Source organism: Podarcis tiliguerta, assembly GCF_965153285.1.
Source record: "Podarcis tiliguerta genome assembly, chromosome: 8".
Lineage (NCBI taxonomy): Eukaryota > Metazoa > Chordata > Lepidosauria > Squamata > Lacertidae > Podarcis > Podarcis tiliguerta.
The window spans coordinates 57,721,335-57,746,642 of NC_139541.1; the positions used below are offsets into that span (position 1 = coordinate 57,721,335).

Here is a 25,308-nt window from a genome sequence, read left to right on the forward strand (position 1 = left end):
CCAACATATGGAGGATAAAAATAAAACTCAAAAATGAAGTAAAAATTAAAAGGAGGGGAGCAGCTGTACAGCATCCACCAGGGAGGGGGCACATTCTTCCAAAGCTTTGATATCATGGGATGTCATCCTTCACTTTTCTCCAGTCTCTGTGATTTACACCTGTTTCCTCATTGCACAAGCCAGTTGGTACTGAAGGAGGGAGGAGCCTTATAAACAAATTGTCTTGGCAGAGAATTTGATGTTTTATCACAGTTAATTGGTAGCCAACATTGGAGAGTTTGCCTTTTCTACCAGATTCAAACACATTTAATGATTGTATGATCTGAAAAAATAAACTCAAAGAATAGGGTTGTGTGAAAGACAAAGTGGGAGGGAAATACTTGGGGGCAAAATTAACTAAGACCCAACATTTCCATCTCTGGTTCGCAACAGTGTATTACTGTTCAGATATCCCTTGCTTTGGGCTAGTTCATACTAATAGTCACCTCTTGTTCTTAAACTGCAATCTGGGGATTGTAATCTGTTGCCCCTGGCTCTTGAGATCATGATAGAAATACTGAAGACAGAGAGGGTTTTTTTAGAAGATTTCACAACTTGCTGAAGAATCAGCCCATTTACATTTTCAATTAAAAAAAAAAAATTCCCAGCTTGCCTCTTCTGCATGGAAAGGGCTTGTGGCGAACACACATGTTGTGGGTACCAGAGATGTTGCAGAAGTTCACTTGAGTGATTGTTCTTAAAAGGGCCCCTTGAAAGAAAAGTGTGCTTCTAAGTACAGTGGTGCCTCGCAAGACGAAAAGAATCCATTCCGTGAGTCTCTTCATCTTGAGTTTTTTTTCGTCTTGCGAAGCAAGCCCATTAGCGGATTAGCGCTATCAGCGCTATTAGCGGTTTAAGGGCTATTAGTGGCTATTAAGGGATTAGCGGCTATTAAGGGATTAGCGGCTATTAAGGGATTAGTGGACCAGCTGATAAGCGGCTTAGATCAGCTGATAAGCAGCTTAGCAACAGCTGATAAGCGGCTTAGCTAACAGCTGTTAAGCGGCTTAGGGGCTGGGGGGAAAAGGGGGAGAGGGGAAAAAAACCCCGCAGAACTCGCAAGACATTTTCGTCGTGCGAAGCAAGCCCATAGCAAATTCGTTTTGCGAAGCACCTCCAAAACAGAAAACCCTTTCGTCTAGCGGGTTTTCCGCCTTGCGAGGCATTCGTCTTGCGGGGCACCACTGTACCTGCAAAGATGCAGATGGCATGACAAAAGTGGACTCTGAAAGCCCTTAGGGTTGCAGAGACCTAGGGAGTGTGCACACTGCCACCTTAGAGCACAGTTAAGTTCTGAATATCAGTTAATGGAAACCGCACAAGGAGAGAGTGCTTTTGTGACAACAGGATGCTGAACTAGATAAGCCATTGGCCTAATCTGGAAGGTGGTTCTTCTTATTTTAGATGCTTAAGTCAGAATCAATAGCATATATTTATTGTTCATGTCAATTGACAATGTTTCTATCTTTTTCTTTCTGTAATGTTTGCATTTTTTTAAAAAAAGAAGAACCCACCCCCCAAAAGCTTTTTGGCTTGAATCAATACCCAAGCCAGAAAAGGATTCACAGCAATCCTCCCTGCATCCTTATCCTTGCACCTACTCCCTCCTAGCCATCCTAAAATGCTCCACTGTGCATCTGGAATGGAAGAGCAGTTGCGCTTGTAAACTGGAGACCTCTCAAGATCTACCTGTCAAAGCGTTTGCAGTGACTTTGATCAAGTGCTGCTCATTTGGTCCAGATGTGCTGCCCAGTTTGTTACGGAGGAAAACTAGCCTTCTCCATGCTGTTGCTACCACCAAAGTCTCCACTCCCTCCTTGTAGTTAAGTTTGCAGATTGGTGGACATCTCCTGAACCCCACCCCCAACTGGTTCAGGAAATGATCTTTAGAATATGACATGATATGACAGCATTGTTTTTACAGTGACCAACCAGATGCCCATGAGAAGCTTGTAAGCTGGACATGAGCATAACAACATTCTCCGCACCTGTGATCCCCAGCATGATGTATCTGACAGTGTTGGTAGACTGTAGCCATTAATTTGTCTAATCCTCTTTTAAAGCCATCTAACTTGGTGGTCATCACTGGCTCCTGTGGGAGAGAGTTCCATTGTTTATGCACTACATGCCCCCCCCCCCATTTCTGTTTGTTTGGGTCCATTTTCAGCCCAGTCCAAAAAGAGCAAAGGATAGTTTGTTCATCCTAGGCAGGGGACGGTCTCACCTGGGCTTAAATATAGTTCCACAAAAGCAAGACCACAGAGGAGAAATGGAATTATTTCAATCTCCCACTCAAATATGCTCCATGAGAGTATCTGCAAAATGGGTATCTGATAGTGCAGACAAATTAGAAGATCAGTCCTCAGTTGTAAAAGCACTTCAGAGCCATAGAGTGAGAAAGATACCATACTTTTTTTCCGCTTTGACTCCTGATTGTCTAACTAAGGACATGGAAACTGTCCTACTAGATTTTGCTGGACTACAACTTCCAACCCCCTGATCCGCAACCACAACAGCTTTTTCAGCCAATGTGCTATGAGGTGGGCAGAGCAGCGACTTGGGTGAATCCAGCAATATCCATAAAACATCATAGGATCTGTAAGTATGTATCTGTAGAGGTGGCTTTTGACTGGCAGATTCTCCAGGTGGTTCTTTAAGAGGCAACTCTGGGTTTAAGCTGCTGATTAGTTAGTATGTAAGGCTCATCATGTTGTTTAGATGTTTCTTTCCTGTGTCGTAATCTGTTTCCAATGCCTTCTATGGAACATACTGAGAAGCAGGGGACGTGACCAACAGACAAAGTCTTGGTTGTGTTTTCTGTCTTTGGACTTGAGATGGCGATATAATCATTGCGGGAATTAACATTATGGGATATAAATATGGTGGGAATGCTAATTAGGGAGAATGGGAGTTGGAGTGCATCAACATCTAGACAGCCACAGGTTCCCCACATCCCTGAACAAAAACAATGGTGAGGCTGCAGGTGCAATCTGCTACCAATACACTTCAATTAGCTGGCTTAACTGTTGCAAGATAGCTTACTGGGGAAAGGGATAGATTATTTTTTTTCTGGAGAAGTCAGTAAGGAAAGTTGGCCCAGTGCTTGGAGGCCATGTGCTGCATTTGCTGCAAATGGGTTTCTCTCACTCATGTCTGCAAGCAAAGTCTCTCTCTCTCTATTTTCTAGCTGACTCGGCAAATGCCATTAAACTTCACTGCTTTCCCAGCCTTAAAAATCAATTAGTTAGTATATTAAGCCACACTGGCTGGGAGCTCATTTAAGTAATAAAAATCGTTTTTGTGTAGCTTAACAAAGTGGAAGGAGGAGGAGAAGAAAATGCACGTGGATGAGGCTGGGTTCCAAGTGCCCCCCGGGAGTTGTTTTAATCTGAAGTTGTAATGGAAAAGGAAAAGGAAGGGGGAAATCGGGGCATCTGCTTGAATTGCTTATTGAAATGGGATGCTAACACTAACAGTATTACCCAGCACACAGGACATAATGGCAGAGATAAGCGGAAAATGCCCACTCTTCTGGCAAACAGATCTTTGTCTCTTGGAACAAAATACAACACGCCTGTTTACCCGTAAAGACTTTAAAAGATACGTTGACCCTCTTAGGAGATGCAGAGAGACAGGTGAGAGACAAGGTCCACTCATCAGAGTGAAAAACAATTTTGTGTTTATTTTTTTAAATTAACAAAATGATTGGTGATCAGCAACCGAAGTTGTCCAGTTGACCAAGTGACCGGAAACATAAGAGCAGGAGCCTGTTTCTTCCTCTTCCTTGCCCATCTAGCTGTCCCTTGCCTGCTACCCATTAGGCTGAGTCACACATCAGCCAGGATCAAAATCTGGAAATGAAGCAACCTACATCTCAAGATGTTTTTAGCAAACGCCTAACTGCAGGAACGGTTTCCAGCCAGGATACATTTTGGATCTCACCCATCCATAGTCCAGGCTGATCCAAACTGGATCCCTGTCAGCCTTAGTCCTAATCATGGGGTTCTGTGAAGGTCTGCAGCTAGCACCTATCTAGCCTCTGTGCAACTTATTGAAGGTGAAGGAAGATAGCAGAGAGGGGTCAAAGAAACACAGCAGTAAGCATACAGGCCCCAAAGGTGTAATAGGGTTCACTAGGGGTGGGATGGGGGGGTACAGGAACCTGCTAATGAGCAGGAAAAAATAAGGAAGCAGTTGGAGACAAAGACTCATTGTTTCTGTTGTCTCTGCAGTAGGCCTGAAACTTATGAGAGGGTTACATTCTGGGGTGGGGTGGGGTTAGTGCACAAAAGCAAGATCACATAAAGTTGGGAAGACCCCTGGAACTGCCACTCCTTCCTCCATGACCATATCTATCTGTCCAAAGCTAAAGCGTTGAGCGGGTGAGATCTTGGGAGTACCATAGGACCTTCCTAGAGGCCAGTAAGCAAGGTGGAAGGCTTAAAAATTTATTTCCATGATGGGTTTTCCTGCAGTGGAAGGAGCTTTTGAAGCCTTCCACCTTGCTTTCCAGGCTTTGAAGTCTCTTGTAAGATCTCTCACAACCTGTTTTGACATTTCCCCCTGTCTCCTGCCCCTTATCTATCTATCTATTTATCTATCTATCTATCTATCTATCTATCTATCTTTCAGCAACACCTGCAAACCTGTGATCACATGAATAAACTGCATGTAAGTTTCAGGACAACTGTACAGTAAATCTGCAACAAGAAATTGATGATGATGATGTATTTTCTGCTTATTTTCTTTGTATTTCTATCCTTTTCTATTCCTTAATATATTTACTTTTACTTGTGACTATGGATGTGTATGGCTGGTTGCAGTAACTGAAAATTATCTCTAGTTTCAAGTATCTTTTATTTCCCAGCTCCAATCTACAGCAGCACACTAGCAACAGACAACATAACAACCAAAGCTTAACAGTGTCTGGAAAAGAACAAAGTTTTTCATTCATTAGTTGTCAGCAAGAACAACTTTTTTCTTTCTGTTTTCTTTTGGAGGTAGCAGCCATTTTGTGTCAGACCACACCCCTGGCAGCAGCCATTTTGTGACTTGTGCCATTGGCACCTATTCCAAATTCCATATTTGTCTGTGGACCAATAAAAGGTTGGCAACGACTGCCTAACAGATAGTAGATGGGTATATATTTGTGCACACATTACTTGGCTAGAGAACTGCATTGCAAAATTCAGAGAAGTGCAAACTTTTTTAAAAAAAATGTTCTGTTTGGTTCTGTATTGTTTTGGTGTGCCTTTAAATGTATTTATTATTTATTTGGCAGAATCTTAATAAGAAATGAAACCTATGAGTGCTTTAATGTGATCCAAATAAAATGTCTGCCTCTTTCCTAGCTCAGAGTACCATTCTCTCTCTCTCTCTCTCTCTCTCTCTCTGCCCTTGACTTTCAAAAAACACACATATGGTATTATTAAAGTAGTACTCTCTGGTGATGTGAGGGATTGCACTATGACACATAGAAGAAGCTGGGCACCAAGATATGAAAATTCGTGCTGCATTAAAGAACCGAAGAACACCTTTTAAATATAAATATTTCAGCACATCAGTGGGGGAAATGCAATCAACCTGCACAAGATTTATCTGTAGACAGGATAAAACAAACAAAGCAAGACTAGGTGAGGGCTGGTTGTACGGTGTGTGATGGGTTTTTTAAAAATCTAGAATATGAAAATTCAGAAAGAGAGATTAAAACATCCCTGAGGATCTGAATGCTGTTTATGCGGATTTAAATTACCTCAGGCATAGATGCAAACTGAAATTGCTCATCAGCTAGGGAATTTCTAAGTATTGAAGGCTGAGAATGGTCATTGCTTAAACAAAAAAAGCTACAGGCCCATTTGTATTTCTTATGTATACAGGAGACAAGGAGACCCAGGAATTGCCTGAACAGGCCCCACCTATGCTGATGTATTTAATCACCGGCAATGGCTTCCGAAGTGGAGAAACTCTCAGAGGGCTAACTGGCATAAAACAAATCTAAGATTTTTCTTTTTATTGCCCTCCACAACCCCCCTACCGACTCAGCTGCAAAGTCCAGAACATTACTAGCTCCAGGGTATTGTGGAGGATGCAAAATGATGGACAAGCTTCTTCTACTACCACTACTAATTGCTGTCTGTGTGTGTGGTTGTGGGGGCATTAGGAAAAAAATTAAGGAGCTGTGCTCCTGCCAATGTTGAGCCCTACTACAGAGAAACTGTTGGCTGACCTGACCTCCCCATGGAGAAATTCAGAGAAATGGTCCCTGCAATTTATCTGTCTGTACATAGGGTGGAAAAGTTCAAAAACTTGAGACATGTACTCAAATTCTTAGGGATTGAACATTCCATGCTCTAGTAAATGGAGGGTGGGGTCCTGTTTATGGAATTCCCAAGAGGCATCTGGTTGGCCAGAGTGAGAACAAGATTCTGGGGAAGAAGGACTTTTGGTCTGATCCAGTAGCTGGGTCTTCTTATATTCTTATGAAAACCACCGATGACATATTCTAGGTCCTAAAAGGCTCAAGCCATCTGGAAGGTAAGTTGAAAAGAAAGAGGCGCTCTTTAGAGGCTGATCAATAATTTAAGGCATTAAGAGGGATGCGGCTGAGTGCAGGTCATTTGTTATTTTAAGCACATTAAGCTGCTTCCTAACAGGCTGCAGCCGATCAGGCAAATGAAATGGTCTTTGGGCACTGATAAGGAGAGAGAGGGGTTTTTCCTCTCCTAACCTAACACAGCAGCAGCAAGAGGAGCTTTATAATAGGGATGGTCAGTGCTGGTTGCCTAGAGGTCTTGGATGTTTGGCAGTGTCAGGTGGAGGGTGGATTTCAAACCAAAGGGTGGCAGATGCTAATAGGATACACTTTCATTCCTTCCTTCCTTCCTTCTTTCTTTTTCTTTTGCTACAGCACCACCTCCTGTAGTTAAATGTAAAATGGTAGCTCCACATGCAGAACCAATTGCATATGGCATCCAACAAGTCTTATGGTAGGGTAACCTGCATATACAAATACAAATCTCTTATTAGAAACCCAACCTTTTATTTTACCTCCTCACCCCGATCATAAGTTGCTACTGGTCAGAGAACTGAGGAAAAATACACCAAAATTTGACCAGGACAACTGCATAAAAAACTTGGCCAGAGGCACCAATCAATACCCTCATTTTACAGCTTGGTGAGATTAAAGGTGCTTCCAGATTATTACTATTTCCAACAATCTGGCAAATTGATGTTGCCCACAGAACATTTATTTGGCACTCTTGTGCAGCAAACCCACTCTGTCCTCCCCAAATCATAATTTTTTTCAATAAGAAAATTTACAAAAATATTCATTGGAAAGTGTGGGATAATAATTCCAGAACATCTGGAAGTGGCCTAAGAGGTAAATGATTAGCACAAGGCCAGCTATGGCAGATAATGTGTGTGGGTTTTTATAATTTAAAAAAATATAATTTGTAACATTACTTTCTATGACTAGATCATTGGAAATCAGAAACATTTGCTGGTCTTCTGCAGGGAGCCATGAGATCTACCTGTAGATTCTGATCTACCTTCTGGTTTATGAGACATGGAAGGGTCTACATTTTTAGATGCCAAGTACAGAGCGCTGGGAAAATTAGTTCAAGGGACTGATTAGGATGCAGAGGAGACTGGGCTGTTCCTAAGGTTCTCAGGACCAGAGACAGATGACAGGATTGCATAGGCAAAGGAATTGACTAGGGGGCAACTGTAGACAGCAACAATTTGGAGGCACAGGGGCAGATCTGTGAAACTAATGAAGCTTAAACTTCAGAACCCCTAATAATCCTGGAGAGAGCCCAAAAGCGACTTTGGTCTACACTGTTTAATTTTTTGGGGTCTAGTAGACCCAATTTGATTCACACAACTCAAAATGATCATTATTTTTTGTTGATGTATATATTTCAACAATCCCAAAGTTTGAGAGTCAGTAGCACAGCTATTGTAAATATGTGGCAATTAGTCATGGAACAATCCCATTGTAGAAGATGACAGTGGTTACCCAGACCTCACTGCTGGTTGCAAAGGGCCCCCAAAATGTAGGTCTGCCACTGAGTAGGCAGCAGGTAGAACACCTGGGAGCCAAAGTGTACCTAAACTCACGGCAGTAAATACTACTGAAGGAAGGAGTTTGACCCAAAGATTTATATAGCTGGTAGTGGTAAGGGACTTGCTCTCCTAGAGCTTCCAACTCTGCTCTATAGTATTATAGTTTTCTACTTCAAGCAGAAACCCTAGCAGTGCAAGAACTGGTGCCTTGCCCACAAGGCTCCCGATTTGAACCTTGTGACAGATCCACTTTCACGTTGTGCTATCTCTATTGTCATAAATCAAGATAGCTGTTTGGATTGCATATTGTTATTTTTTAACCAGCCTCATAATTTATCTCCTCTCCACCAGGTAGAAACTGTAAAACCAGCAATGTCTGGTGTTAAATCTGCCTGCATTTAAATGCATTAAATTTGTGAAAGATGCAGATGTTCTTATAAGATAACTATTATGGAAAAAGACTTCAAAGATCATCCAGCAGATTGCACATGTGTAGGAGTAATACAGCCAGGTTATTTCATAAAAATTCTACACACACACACACACACACACACACACTGCTTGATTGTTAAAAAACCTCAAAGTGGTTTACAAAAAAAAAGATAAAACAAGAAAATCAAGAAAAAATGGCAAACATACTTTAAAACATAGAAAAGTTAAAATACTAAAACTGATTAAAATTTCCTTTTATACTTTGTCTAAACAAGAATGTTTTTAGCAGGGACAGAAAAGAGTGATCTAAATGGGCAGGAAGTTCCAAAGTGCAGATGCTGCCACACCAAACAACTGAGTACTTACAAGTTCGGGTATTATGTGGCATCTGTAGTAGTGCCAATTCTGCTGAAGCTTTTGAGTGGGCACATGTGGGTAAGGTTAAGAACATTTCACCCAACACTCTGTTTCCAATTCTGAAATATCATGCGCTCTGCGGACACTTGGAAGCAAAGTATGCAAGTGGTGATTTGTCCCTGGGATCTTCCCCCAGGATCTATAATTCAAAGGTAATAAATAATAAATAATAAAGGTACATTGCTTATACAGTGGCACCTCGGGTTACATACGCTTCAGGTTACATATGCTTCAGGTTACACACTCCACTAACCTAGAAATAGTGCTTCAGGTTAAGAACAGAAATCGGGCTCTGGCGAGCGGCGGCAGCAGGAGGCCCCATTAGCTAAAGTGGTGCTTCAGGTTAAGAACAGTTTCAGGTTAAGAAGAGACCTCCGGAACGAATTAAGTATTTAACCCAAGGTACCACTGTATAACACTTCTGAACATAAAGGTTCCACCAACCTATCATGACTGACTGTCAATACACCTATGGTCCATGAATATATCCGGTCCTTAAAAGGAAAGTCAATGTAATCTAGAGGCTGCCACCACAATTCTATGTGTGAATTTTGTGTCATGTCAGTTTGTCCCTCACACATACTGGTAATCAACTTCACCAGATGACCCTGAGTTCTAATATTGTGAGAGATGGTAAAGCGATCTAGTAACTGAACCATGTGTTCCTAAAGTTAAAATAATGCAGTTTTAGAAGGCATGCAAAATCAGATAGGCTTGCAAATCAAACTGATGGGTACGCAAGAGAGCAGAAAGCAGAGTGGCTTCAGGAACACTCGTGGGGGATGAAGACAATTTGAATAGTGCTACAGAACCAGCCTGTTAAAAATACAAATAAACATTTTGTGCAAAAAAAGAAAGGAAAGGAAAGCGTTGGGGAAGGGGAACAGAAAGAGAGATGGAGGGAGGGACACACATACACACACACACACAGAGAGAGAGAGAGAGAGAGAGATACTGTCATTTACTTAAGGCTGCTTCTCTCTGTATGTAAATGCTTCAAATTTCTTAAAATAAGCAGTATGCTTCAATGCATAATTACTGCTTTTCGATGTTGATGTTTGTGGCCATCAAATTTGTCACAGCTGGAATCACAACACAAGAAAATGAATCCTCACCTACTTTCAGAACAGAGCGCCTCTATGGAGCAGGATAACAAAGCACCACACTTTTCTCAACTGCATGCTATAGTACACAACCATCACAAACCACCTAAAGAAATGAGCTTGAACCATGGCATGACAGATTTCAAGTCCAGCATTGAACAGGAGGTTTGACAAAGAGACCGCCAAGGTCCCTTTCAATGCTATGATTTCCCTGAGAAGAAGAATGCAAAAGAATGTTCTCCCTCCCTCCCTCTCTCTCTCACACACACACAACACCAGAACTCGTGAATATCAAATGCAGCTAAATGTTGGAAGATTCAGGACAGATAAAAGAAAGTAGAATGCATTGTTAAACTTTGAAACACACTCTCCCAGGAGGCAGTGATAGCCACCTACTTGGATGGCTTCAAAAGAAGGCTGGCCTCACTCCCCCACCCACCCACCGCCAAGACAGTGTGTGGCCTGTGAGTTCTGTGTTGAACTACTCTTTCAGCCCACTTGGTACGAAAAGTTGGGCCGCCCTGCCTTAGATACATGCTTTAGTTATTTGGTTTGTAGCAGTTTAATTTTGTTCAGAACACTTAATATTGTCCGTATCTGTGGCCATATCATGACTACTCCATCCCCTAATGGAATAGCTCTGCCTGAGAACTGCTTCTTATAGACTAATTGCTTGACTTGGTAAAGACTCTAACATATGCAGGCAGCAAGTAGCAAGAGGAAGGAAGCCAAAGAGAAAGTAGTTCCACCATATTTTCAAACTAACAAAGTTCCACATAAGGGGACCAGATCTCCATGCCTCTAGGTCCCTGAGCCAATTAGAATGGGGGAAGTCATGGATACAGACATGCACCAGAGCTTTGTCGCCTCATCTCGACCTATGCCTACTAACAGAGTTATTAACATTTAAAAGAAGAGTCTTCGGAAGGTCCAAACTTACTCCATGTGTAGATTAGAGAGGCTTAAACAAAGGAAATGTAAATTTCATCCAGATGCCCTTTAGGACTGGCCTTAGAAAATCTTAAAATGCAGTTTGGACTTTTAAAAAATGGAAGCAAATAAATGTCAAATCTGATCAGTCCTTGTGAAAATAACCCACAGCCACATTCTAATAAAGCTAGGTGTTTGCATGTCAAAGCACTACATATGCAGCTGAGAGTAGGGAGGTTTGGATAATCCCCCACTCATTCAGGGGCAGGAGGCTCATGCGGCCATGTGAGCTAGCCATGCTTAAGTCAAACCAGTGCAGAATCACTGTGGCTGCGGAGACTGGTAACTCATAACTGCTGCCTCCTGCATGGTTTTTGATGCATTAGCAGCACCAAAGTGACCCCTCTGGGGCACAAGCCTGGGCAATGTATATGGAAGTTCTGATCTGCCCAGGCAATAAGACACCCCCCCCCCCAGCCTCACTGATGTGGTCTAAAGGAAAACAGAGCAATACGTTTGGCATGTTTGGCAGAAACCACCTTTTTGACCATTGGACCCACTATTGGTCTCATCCGTTCAAACTGCTGGAGCCTGTCTTCAAAAGACAAGGGAAGTCCCTAACCCACCAAGGGTTTAGACCCATTGACTACCTCCACCTAGTTTAGCCGGCCTGTAGCAGCTGTTTCCTAAGGTGTGGCTGCTGTCACATGCTGATAGCTTCTAGGAACCACACATGAGAGCTGAATGCAGGGTGGAGAGCAAAGGTGTGCAAACTACCCCAGAAGGAGCATGATAATAATACTACTGTTCCCCATCAACCCATACATTCCACATGACCCAGAGGATGTACCCAGAACTCTGTCTCACTCACTATATGACACAGAAGGGAGTTTCATCTGAACCCTTTTACTTTCCTTGAGCAATCCACTGCTGCCTCCTGGACTGCTGAAGAGGCTGGCTGGTTTTACATCAAAACAGCAGTTGCTGCACTTTAGAAGGTCACACATTGCTTTCTGACAATCTCTGGGGTTAAACTGAAGAAATGCAAGTTTTGCTCGTTTGTAGCATGACTCAGCTCCATGTTGCTCTGACTGACAGGCAGCTTTGACAACAGAATACCACCTTCTTATCCTTATCCTCCCACCAGTTTTTCAACCTCTTAAAATTAAATTGGTCATGTTTTAGTTGTTTCATTTCCTTGATTTCCCTTCAGTATGAATGTTGTGGCTGCAACCTGAATAAAGAAATGTGAAATTGATTAATCATATGCATTTGGTTGAGTAGCTGATTGATATATCAGTTAGATTAGCATATGGGTTGAAACAATATTTCTGAATCAAGAAGCACCCTTTTTCAATGTAAGCAGACATTCTTTTAGAAGGCTAGGTAAAGGTAAAGGGACCTGACAGTTAGGTCCAGTCGTGGACGACTCTGGGGTTGCAGTGCTCATCTCGCTTTACTGGCCAAGGGAGCTGGCATTCAGTTTCCGGGTCATGTGGCCAGCATGACTAAGCTGCTTCTGGTAAAACCAGAGCAGCACATGGAAACACCCTTTACCTTCCTGCCAGAGCGGTACCTATTTATCTACTTGCACTTTGACATGCTTTCGAACTGCTAGGTTGGCAGGATCAGGGAACGGACAATGGGAGCTCACCCCATTGCGGGGATTCGAACTGCCGACCTTCTGATCGGCAAGCCCTAGGCTCTGTGGTTTAGACCACAGCGCCACCCGTGTCCTTTTTAGAAAGCTAGTTATCTTTAAATAGTACTTTGCAGCCATTGTGGCAGACCTTCAGTAGCGCAGGTGCTTTTTGGACAAGCGCATCCACAAAGGACTCCTCATACTGAGTCACGGAGGATCAGTGTCACTTCTGTTTTGTCAGCAGTGGGTGCACTAGCAGAAGGCGCTGGAGATACTCACATATTCACACACCCTCCTGATTTTCCAGGGACAGTTCCAGAATTATGAAAACCATTTGACTTGATCCCAGAATGTAACTTTTTCCCCACCAGCAGCACCACTGCCAACCTTGGGGAGGAAGATGAGCCAGAGCTTGTCCCGAATGATGATAATGGCCACGGCTAAGAAGGAACACCCTGTTGTCTCTCCACGACCGCAGCAGCTGGCCTCCTCCCTTGGAAGCTCATGGCAGCTGCTGGAGAGTGGGCCATCGCCAAGGCCAAGGCCCACATGACACGCCGGCTCTGAGGGGGCAGGCAGAGGGCAGAGCTGCCCTTGGTGGGAAGAAAGGGGGAGCAGAGCATAACTTGTATTGATTGGGGTGGGGGAATGTTTTGTGTGTCCTTGTCTAATCTTGCCCTTTCTAAAATTCATTCATTGGTTTATGTTTTTGTTTTGTAAATCTACCAAAGAAAAAAATAAAATCAGGGTTAAGGGGTTTTCTCAAGATGGTGGAGGTCACGTCTGCTGTATCCCATTGGTATAGTGGTGGTGGCACTGTTAGAATTCCTGCTCCATGATTGCAGTCATGGGATTTTTGTCTATCACATGACGGTATATGTTTTGACTCCACAGAGTGGGAAGTGAAGGAGACAGGATATTTGTGTTCCTGTGTTCCGTGAAGTGGGGCTATTGTCCTTTGCTCTTTTTCTCTTTACTGTCTGATGCTAGAGAGAGAGGGTGCCATGTTGCAGTGCTCTGTGTGTGTTTAGATGTAAATAGAGTAGATTAGCAAAAATGCTGAGTTGCTGAGGTCTGTCACACAAACTGCGAACACTCTGCGGATCCCTAAGTGTGCCGATGTCTGTTGGCATTGGTTCCTGTAATGTTTGGGCAGAAGAAAGCTTTTGAAGCTCCCGAATGAATGACCAGGAGGGAGAGAATATGCCAGTCGGGCATGTGTCTCTGCCAGGGTCCTACTTGAGTGTAGGACAAGCTCCTGACAGGCACTTGCCCTTCTTCTGATAGGAAATGCTCTGTGGGGCAGGGAACACAAAAAATGGGGAGTCAAGGAGGGTCATTTTGGGGAGGAGTGATTAATGTCCCATTTTCATCTGAGGAATGTTGGAGGGTATGTACTCAGTGAGTGGGCTATGAGGGACTGGTGGGACTGAAGCAACCATGGATGAGAAGGAGTCAACTCATGCTTCCACCAGTGAGCATTTGATGGGGAGCATACCCTTTCCTGTCTGCCACCTGAGTCAGGTGGCTCAATGAAGCTCATAGTAGGCCTCACTCTGCCTCCAGATGTTGTTGGACTCCAGCTTCCACTACCCCTGAGCATTGGCCATGCTGACTGGGTCTGAGATCCAACAACATCTGGAGGGCCAAAGGTATCCTACTCATGGATTAACCGATTAAACACTCTAACTTTTTTCCCCAGATACAGCCTGCTAAACGAGCATTAAACTGAATACAGCATGCATTTGTTTTTTAAAAAGGTTGACATTAAAAAAGGTGGACAGCCTGTCAGAATGATGTAGGGATAATGTGCAAGAGACAATTGAGCCAGTATTGGAACGAGGAGTAAGTATGTGTCTCTCTTTTACAGTGAACACACAGGAAAGAAAAGCAGATACAACAGCTGCGCAAATGTGAGTTTTAAAACTGAAACTGCAATTTGGATTGTTCCTAAGATGCACCGTACTGGGAACTCCAAAGAGATCTCAAGGTCATCATCATTTTACATATGATTTTCATCCTGGTGCAAAGGGGACGCCTGAAAAAGCATTAAGAGGCCACAGAAAGAGGCCTAGGTGGGATCGATTCCCAAATCTTTCTAGTCACCCACTCCACTTCACACCTCCTTCAACATCTGAGGATGTTTGAAATGAATTGGTTCCTAGTCCTAATGAGAATTCTAACACCAAATTCTTCTTGGTGTTTTTTTTCTTCAAAAAACACACCATTATGCTTAGTTTATCAGTAAGTGGGATGGATTGGTTCATTAACACATCAAAGGTACAGTATAGCTGCCAGTTTCTTTATCCAATGGACAGACCACCATCAACCATCAGAGCACCAGACAGTCATGGTAGGCAGCATGTTGCCCAGCTAAGTGCTTTGAAACAATGAACCAGAAATCAGCACAAAAAGCTCTGAAACTTTATTAAGCCCAGCTTGTTGTTTTATAGAACTGCTCCTTCTTTATTTGCCTTATGATAAAGAACAAACCTTCCCATCACTGCATTTAGCTTCCCCTGACTTGTTACTCATGCCCTCCACGCAAACAACAGCACAGCCAAGAGGCAGCGGTTTATAAATTATAATGCAATTCTGTCATGCACACGGTATTAATGTGCTTATTTTAAAAAACAAAAAACCTTGTCCTCTGCTATGATGAACTGTTGTTGGTATTAACCAGGATGTGGTGCGGAATTCATACTGATTTCCCATTTACTGCAAAACACTCCCTCAATTTATTTTAAATGTCACTTCACCATATATTCATCAGGTATGCTGTAGAGGTGATTGTAATTAATTTCACATCGTACCGACATGGCTAGCATACGTAATCCTCAGGGAAGGGTACTAAGAGCACTTGCTTGTCTGCAAGCCAAGGCAGGCAGTGTGAACTCCAAATCAGTCTCTCTGTGATGGATAGAAAGATATAGAGACAGACAGAGATGCAATCCATGTCTCTCTATATCAGACATAGGCAAACTCGGCCCTCCAGATGTTTTGGGATTACAGCTCCCATCATCCTTGACCACTGGGAGCATATAGTTAGAGCATATTGCCCAAGCTCCCACTCTCATTCATGGCACTTCGACTCACAACTCGATTATTCCCGAATACTTTATTCCATAAGTTAAGTGCAGGGGTCTGCAAACTTTTTCAGCAGGGGGCCGGTCCACTGTCCCTCAGACCTTGTAGGGGAGGACTATATTTTGAAGGGAAAAAAGAACAAATTCCCATGCCCCCACAAATAACCCAGAGATGCATTTTAAATAAAAGCACACATTCTACTTATGTAAAAACACCAAGCAGGCCCAACAAATAACCCAGAGATGCATTTTCAATAAAAGGACACATTCTACTCATGTAAAAGCACGCTAATTCCCAGACCGTCCGTGGGCCGGATTTAGAAGGCGATTGGGCCAGATCCGGCCCCTGGGCCTTAATTTGCCTACCCATGAATTAGGGCATGGTTTAAACATAGCTCTAAGATACACAGATAGGCACAAGCTGAAAACTTTCTCTCAGCACTGGACATGCCCCTGGAGCGGTGTGGGTACAGGGCACGATTCATATCTCAAGAGAATGGATTGTGCAAGCAAGTAGGCTCTCCTGCGAGTGGGATGAACCTGTTCAGTGGCATATTTAACAGTGGTGGACCTTAGGGTCTCAAATTTCAGCAGCTCCCTCAACACCAGAATTTGGTGCCCCTACACCTCTCACACTCCATGTGCTTTTGTGACCAACATAACACACTCAGCCAACATATTTTTGATTGCCCTAAGCTCCTCTGATCTTATTACTAACATAAACCTTCTTCTCTGTTACCAAATAAAAAACAAAGCTATCAATATAATAAAGGATCATTAATCTATTGCCTATTTGCTTGGAGATATCTTTAACTGAAGATTAGAAGAAAATTATTGTCTTGTCATCTTGGATGTCACACTTCTAGTTATTTTACTCACGTGTAAAATTCCATTTTGAAAAATTGTTGCCAGATAATGAAACTTTGGAAAATTGTATTTAAAATGTTACAGAGCATATTAACAATAGATGAAAATGAAAAATGGGTTGACATTTCCATGGAATTACTCAACATTTTGATTCTTTCTTACACATACACATAATTTGTCAATTTAGCCATTGTTCTCTCTCTCTCTCTCTCTCTCTGTGTGTGTGTGTGTGTGTACTGATAGATAAACAGATACAGTAGATGGAGTTTCTTTGTTGTTGTTTCTTAAAAAATGTAAGGAAAGCAGTATTGGTCTAATTTTAGATTCAAAGCAATAATATAGTTATATATTTCCCCCCCAAAAGCATTTATATACTAAAATATTAGGGTGGTGAACAGTAATGTAAAACCACAAAAAACACACAATTAAAACCAGGACAGAACTGCAGCAAAATACAGGACAGAATACATAATGCACAGAATTACCCTTAAGAAAAAAGACAATGGATTTGAGTTGCAAAACATAATTTGTCCCAGAAAACCCAAATGGATCTTGACAGAAGCAAAGGCTGGACACCAAAAGCTGACCTACCTTCATAGTTTGCCTGAAATCCTTGAGCACTGACAGCATAATCGCTTACAAGCCACAAGGACAGCACCACCCCAGTACTCACGATGGGAGGAGGCAGTTGGAATCCTGTTAACCTGAAAGAGATCACAATGGGAAGAATCACACCAGGCACTTCCTATTAAACATGTAGCGCAGAACCATCCTGTTACCAACCTGCCCAACCATCTCCTGCCTTCCTTTTAGGTGAAGGTGTAATACAGCTTTATTCAGACTGCGGCACAGTCCTGACCTCTTGTCTTTCTCTGCACTACCTGGGCAACATGACTGCCACCCACAATGGTTGGGGCCCCTTTATAGCTGATCCTTTAAACTCTCCCCAGACCATAACCCTCCCCAGGCCACATCCCTCAGCAGCCCCTACTTTGCACTCTCTGTGGATGCTTTTGCCTGGATGGAATGTGCCCTTGAACTCTGATCATGTTTCTTGCTTGCCTGGAAGGAGAGAGAGAGGGAGGGGTCTGTGCGAGTGTGTGTAGAAACAAGGCAAAAATTACTGTATTTTTTGCTCTATAAGACTCACTTTTCCCCTCCTAAAAAGTAAGGGGAAATGTGTGTGCGTCTTATGGGGCGAATGCAGGCTGTGCAGCTATCCCATGAAGCCAGAACAGCAAGAGGGATCGCTGCTTTCACTGTGCAGTGATCCCGCTTGTTGTTCTGGCTTCTGAGATTCAGAATATTTTTTTTCTTGTTTCCCTCCTCCAAAAACTAGGTGCGTCTTGTGGACTGGTGCGTCTTATGGAGCAAAAAATACAGTACATTTATTGTTCCATCCACTTTTGCCCTTGTCCTCCCTCCCACTGGCATTTGGCCCCAGAAAGTGGTCCAGAAGGGAATCTACCCCTCAGAATGAAAAAAGATTGCCTACCCAAGAGCTACAGTAGATGAACAAAAAGGTTGACAATTACGGCAGCTTCATATGTTCATTCACACTGATAAAAAAAGCAACACTTATGTCTTTGCCGTCAAAGTAACTCATAGGGCAGGCTCAATGAGCTTGACAAAGGCTGACTCGATATGTGAATTAAAGATAATAGCTGGTGACATTCTGCAGGCCTCCTTGGTTTCATCCCTGAATGACTTTTCTTCCGCAGCTAGATGGCAATTGTTAATTTTATTAACACAGGTTTGTTCAGCAATCATTTCTGAACTGGCATTACGATATCCCAGGTATTAATTCCCAGCTGTTCTATTGACACAGCTGGGAAATAGCTGATGTACATTTCTGACGAACAATTACAGTTTTATCTTCCAATCCTATTGCCTCTCACCTGGCTAAGGCAATTTATTTTTTAAAAAAACTTTAAATGTGGATTTTAATTTAAAGTGCTCTCTCTCTCTCTCTCTCTTTGCTTTCATCAGCTTAAGACCTAAAATTATACTACATAAAAACACTGGAGAGAGGCAATAACTCAGTGGCAGAGCTTTGAACACAGAAGTTTCCAGGTCCAGTCCACAGCAAGCAGGGCTGGTGGAAGGCACTGAAGACTCAGCCAGCCAGTGTAGGCAACACCAGGATAAAAGGACCCATAATCAGACTCAGGTGTAGGGACAAGGGAAAAATTCATTTGGTCCACTTTTCCCAGTGGGCTGACCCAACACAATGCTACCAAACTTCTTTCTGGACTGGAACACGGCTCTTTGTCGGATAACCCTCTTCAGCGTATTTCATGATGCAGCTTCGGTGTGAAAAATGTGTGCACCCCTTGCTAAATAAAAGATGCCCACAAAAAACAGAAAATTGTGTGTTTTTATGTAAAAGGAGCTGCACAGGCAATTTATGTCCACACTTTTAATGTGTTCCTTCAAAAAGTCCACACAAATTGAGGTTAAGCATCAGTGAGACTGACAAAGGACAGAATTACTTGTTCTGTTCACCGCCTACCTAGAATAAAGCAGTTCCCTAGGTTTGTTGGTTGGTTTATTACATATATACACCACCCTGCATTCAAGGATCACAGGGTGGTTTGTAGTATGAAACACAAAAATACATAACATAATAGCAAACAAAGCAACACCTCAGTTGAAAAGCTGTAGGTTGCTAATTAGTCAAAGGCCTGGGAGAAAAAGAGTTTATTTTTTTCTGCTATTCTTGTTTTTTCTATTATATTTTGTTCTGCTGTTTAAATTGTGTGGTGTTTTCTTTTTTCTTTTTTTAAAAAGTTAACTCTCTCATTTTGACTACAGCTTAAGAGGAAGACAGAAACTATGTTCCTTCAGAACCATAGCTCTCATTTAAAGTTATTTTCCCATAGTCATATAGTCCAGGGTTTGTCAACTATTTTAGGCCCATGGACACATATACAAACCACAGAAACTGTTATGTCCTCCCCCACAACCAAGTACACACCACAACCTGCTGCATCTTTCAAGCCTAATTCAGCAGGGGGCTGTGGCAGCAGAGAAGGCCTCTGAGGTCACAGGTGTGCCCACGAGCACCACCCTGGCAACGCAATATATATTATATGTGTCTGCAGTTGGCAAGGCAGTGCCTGCGAATACCACAGCACCCCCAGACTTCTCACTTGGTGCCATTTACACTTAATAAAAGTTTGCTGGATTGTAACAAAGTCTCCATTGTACCAAAGTTGGACTTTGGGGTACACATGACCTTCCTAAACTAGAGTACTCCCTGACAGGTTCTGTTAAGGCTGCCTGAAGCCCAGTTCCCAATATCAAGCTCTTAGGGGAGTGGGTGGCACTGTGGTCTAAACCACTGAGCCTCTTAGGCTTCCTGATCAGAAGGTCAGTGGTTCAAATCCCCGCAATGGAGTGAGCTCCCATTGCTCTGTTTCCAGCTTCTGCCAACCTGGCAGTTCAAAAGCACACCAGTGCAAGTAGATAAATAGGTACCACTCCGGCAGGAAGGTAAATGGCATTTCCATGCACTCTGGCTTCTGTCACAGTGTTCCGTTGCGTCAGAAGCAGTTTGGTCATGCTGGCCACATGACCCGGAAAGCTGACTGTGGACAAATGCCAGCTCCTTCAGCCTGAAGCGAGATGAGCGCCACAACCCCATAGTCACCTTTGACTGGACTTAACCATCCAGGGGGCTGGATTTAACTGTCCTTTACCTTTTTACTAAGCTCTTAATTAGATAAAGATATGACCAACTGCCACAAATACATCACCTTAATAGCATGGGGTATGAGAATCTACCAGTGCTCACATCCTCCATTCTTAAATTTTCACCCTCCAGATACACACATCAACTCATATCACAGGTGAAATAGGGGGGAGCACATTGACCTCCATTAGTTGCTAAAGCAACACACAGGTACACACTTGTAGATTCAAGAATATTGTAAGCGGGAAAATATTCTTGTCAATAAAGTGGGTTTCTTAGTAACATCTATGTCATATTGTCATGGAAAGCTTATCAACACCCCCTCCCCCCACATCCTTCAAACAACCTGAGAAAAGCATTATGCAGTACACTCACTTCCCCTTGCAATGAGCATTGTAGTAGTGATTACAATTGGACTATATAGCAGACAGCTACAGCACAAGTGGTTCAAATCTCATGGTGAGTGTGACAGGACAGAGCACATAGTCATGTTTGCTATGCGGCAGCAAAGAAAGCTTACTTCTCTGTCTCCAATGCACCCAGCTCAGCAGCACATTGCAAGAGTTTTGCAAAAACTTTGAGGGTAAAGTCCATCTCACCCATTCCAAACTTGATGCCACAATTAAGCAGGTCTGGTGGAGGTGTTTAGGCAACCATCTGGTCAGAGTGTGGCAGTTCAGGTGCCTGGCTGGCATTCTCTTGTGCCATTGGTTTGATCTCTGTGCAACGGCTGTGGTCTGTTTAACTTCCATTATTATATTTGTCCATTCTTACAAATACTGTAATAGGTTAAGATCTGGTGAAGCGCAATAACAACTTTGTAAAGTATATAGTTTTGGGTTTTCCCCCCTCTCCCCTTTATTTTTCCTTCTGTACGGGTGCTGTTTCTCTTTTTCTTTCTCTCTCTTTTATTTACAGCTTACCATGTTTAGTGCACATATAACTATGTACTTTCTGAACTTTCAATAAAGATGTTACACACACACACACACACACACATATTGTTCTGTACTGCTGGTGAAGAAGGCATCATGGTAGAAGGCAATTCACGTTTTGCCTAAAGTGGAAATTGAAGCAAACTTGTGGGTTCTGCTTGAAGCAAAACACTTGAGAAATTTTGAGGGAGTTTTGTTACAGCTATTAAAAAATTCCAGGAGTATTTTTTTTCAAATATATTACTGAATTATATCTATAGTTAAATATGAGACATATTCAAAGGTTCTCGCTTATATTATGCATGTGAATAATTCCAAGGGAAATCAAGAGTTCTAATTAAGTCTAGCAAAATGCACTTCTCCTGTATTTAATATAGAGAGATATCCTGTCATATCACAAAATATAATATAGGCTATAAGTGTCCCCTTTTCCTTTCTCTAAGTCTAAAACTTCTCTGTGATAACACAGAATCCATTACCCCTTTTTCTGATATGGTTCTCATCATCAATTCAATCAACACCAGTTACTGCTCCTGGTGACTAACCTATTAAAAGCCAGAAGGCCAGGGAACTCTCTCCAAACTTTTCCGACTTCCTCTAATGAAAATCCAGTGGAATGCACCATTTAACCTGGCATTAAATTACTCTACCTCATAGTCCAGTGCATTTACTTGCACCAAATTTAAATGTCGCCTATTAATGAGAATTTCCCCATCAAATTAGCTTTTCTCTTGCTTTTAACCATATGCAGTTAATATGATATGGGGTCTTGTGGGGGAAAGCAGCACAAGGCTACCTACTCTAGGAAAAACTGCAAAGTTGGAAGAAAACATCTTTTTAAAGAGAAGCAAAACAGATACTAAATGTTTTGAAACATTTATAATCCACATATTAATTAAGCAGCAGACCTCTCAGCATTCATTCAGTAATGAAGACTAACCAGAGATCCTTTCCAGAAATGAACAGCAAAATAAATTTTCTGAGTTTTTCCTTCATTAATTTGCAATTCACGTCTCACTATCTGTGAACTGCATACAGCAGAACTATGGCTGTGCCAAATGTTTGCCCATTTCAGTCTTCAGGATGAAAGATGTGCTTTGGAAAGGGAGCTGAAATTTCCCTTGAAAAACCACTTGTACCTTGGTGTGTTTGTTTTTGGTGACTGTTCCCAGTCATCATGTCCCCTTTTCTCCATTGTTGGCTTAGAAGCAGAATTGTAGAGCTGCCCCCAGTAAAACTGGGAGCGAGGGCAAAAGCCAGCACTCTCAGAGGACCATTGGACTAAGACCATTAGACTCATTCCCATCTCCCCAGGGCAGCTCTTCAAATCTGCCTATAGCCAAGCAAATATTTATATCATATCATATTATCTATCTATCTATCTTTGTCTTGTATGTATGATACTATATTATGAGTATTATGGAACTTATTTCCCAATCTTCCTCCCAAAGGAGTCCAGGCCAGCAAATAACAAGCAATACAACAATAAAAACATATTTAAAGCAATCCCAATATAGACCCATGCTGGGAAAGACCTCTACCTAAAAGTTTTGTTGGAAAGTCTACAGAAGGTGCCAAAAAGAAAACAGAGGCGACACCTAATATTTTAAAGGAGGGAATCCCAAAGGGTTGGTGCAATAAAGGTTTGGTTCCTGCATGGTGCAGAAGAGAGCTCCTGGTTAAATGGAATCTAGGAGAGGTCTTCACCTGCAGAGCACAGTGATGAATTGGGTATATAAGGGGTGAGATGGCCTTTCGGGTGATCCAGCCCCAAGCAATTTACAGCTTCATAGAGCAAAATCAGCACCATGAACTTAGACCAACAGCTAATTGGCAGAGATATGTCTTGTTGCTTTCTCAGGGACCTGTTTTGAAAAGCTCACACACTTACACACAAATTCTGAGTGTAGAACAAAGACTACCCCTACAAGAGACTCTCTTGGCCAGACAATTCCAGCAGGTGGGATGTTACCCTCCCATTTCCCAAGGGGCAGAGTGAATATTGGAAACAATGTTATCCAATATTATTTTGTCAGAAGCTGAAGATCTGCACCCAGAAAAAAATGGGGATGAGGAGAAAAGCCGCTGGGTCAGAGACATTTACAGAAGATGTAGTCAAAAGACAGGCTGGTGGTTGGTTAAACAAAAGCTAAAGCGCTGGAGGCAGGAATGACGTCAGATATAGGCTGGATAACAGGTATGAGGGAAGAGAAGGCAGCAGGAGATTGCTACCACTATGCATAAAGATGAGTTACTCAGACTAACATGATTTGGAGCAGAGGTTATATAGAGTTATATATAGCCAGCCCGCCCATATCGACTCTTCAAATAACTTGGCCCTGGCTGAGCTGTAGGACTGCAGATCCAGCTCTAGCCATCATATGGGTGTTGTTGTAGCCTAATAGAGACTGGGCCTGTACAGCTGCACTCACAGTGATACTCCGAGGGGACTGAATGCCTTCAAAGCTTTGTTCCAAAGATGGGGAACCTGTGGTCCTCCAGATGTTGTGGGACTCTGACTTCCATCAGTCCTAGCTAGCAACAACCAAGTGCCAGAGGTGACAGGAGGACATCTGGAGGGTCATAGTTCCCCATCTGGTTCTGCCACACTGGGTGCTAAGTCTAGGAGCACCTAAGGGAGTCACAACTATTATGTAGTGAATTAAACAGAATGGAAGGTGAGAGGCAGAGGGGGAGGCACCAAATTTTGGCTTTGCACAGGGCGCTGCTGAAATTTGAAATTCCAAAGTCCACCCCGATCCAGGCCCCACTGCTTCCCCTCTCGTGCTTTTCTCGTGTATTTTTATTTTTGCCTGGTCGGAATGCTATCTTGGACTCTGATTATGTCATTTGCTTGTCCCTATGGAGAGCAGGATGCAGGTAGCACTAGGACGTGGGTGGCGCTGTGGGTTAAACCACAGAGCCTAGGACTTGCCAATCGGAAGGTTGGTGGTTCGAATCCCCGTGACGGGGTGAGCTCCCGTTGCTCGGTCCCTGCTCCTGCCAACCTAGCAGTTCAAAAGCACGTCAAAGTGCAAGTAGATAAATAGGTACCGCTTCGGCGGGAACGTAAATGGCGTTTTTGTGCGCTGCTCTGGTTCGCCAAAAGCTGCTTAGTCATGCTAGCCACATGACTCGGAAGCTGTACGCCGGCTCCCTTGGCCAATAAAGCGAGATGAGCGCCACAACCCCAGAGTCGGTCACGACTGGACCTAATGGTCAGGGGTCCCTTTACCTTTACCTTATGGAGAGCAAAAAGAGGTATGTGATGAGTGTGAACCAGCCTACTGTGCAAAAGTAAAATTGACATTCTACCTGCTTTTGCTTCTAACTCTGCTCATGTGTTCCTTAGAAGGCTGTAGAAAAGGGAATATGTCCCTTTGGCTGAAAAAGGCTCCCCATCCCTGCTTTAAATGCAACTCTGCTCCCCTCCATAAAGAGATGGCACACCGATTGCCAATGCACTGGCTGCCAGTGGTGAAATTGAGGAAAACCTCATGTCAGAAGTGGCATTTTGTAGCACAGCCAAAAGTTTTCACTATAAGTTTTGATGACTTCCATTTTTCTCAAAGGTTTTTTTTTTTTTGCCCCCTAGTTGTTACTTTGAATTTTTAATACTACAAGCCATTACAATGAGATTTGTAGAGTGACATTATTTTATATTGGCAGAATAATAATTGATATCTTAAATAACCTCATTAATCAAGAAGGAAAATTAGCTCGGTGCGGAAGCGAAGCAAAATTCTGCTGCACTGCCTTATATGGAATCAGTTAAAGGGCAGTGCTGTCTGCCAGGCTGAGCTTAGGAACACTACACGGATGGTTGTCCTTTAAATCTCTGCTCCCAGGAGGCAGACACGGTGCTCTGGGCCACACAAAGCCCAGCCAACTTCAAATTATATTGTTATGACACACTAAGGCAAAGGCTTTGTGTAGGTTTTTGAAGCCATTTGTCTTTATTTGATGGCATTCAATCCCTGTCCCAATGATTAGGCTAATCCTTCCAGTTGATTTTCCACGCAAAAGACAAATGAAAGAGAGAGCCAAACATGGGGCTAGAGTATAATCAAGAATTCTGTGTAATGCATAGTTCCTC

General features: G+C 42.8%; 1 protein-coding gene across 3 annotated transcripts in view; it reads right to left on the minus strand.

Annotated features, from left to right (window-relative positions):
* The window catches only part of CSMD2 (CUB and Sushi multiple domains 2), a 481,761-nt gene that overhangs the window by 363,333 nt on the left and 93,120 nt on the right, over positions 1-25,308 (minus strand). For all 3 annotated transcript variants that reach the window (XM_083453238.1, XM_083453235.1, XM_083453239.1), the window contains exon 3: positions 17,175-17,287. In XM_083453238.1, coding sequence (XP_083309364.1) covers positions 17,175-17,287 — 113 coding nt within the window. The remainder of the gene's footprint in view (positions 1-17,174; positions 17,288-25,308) is intronic.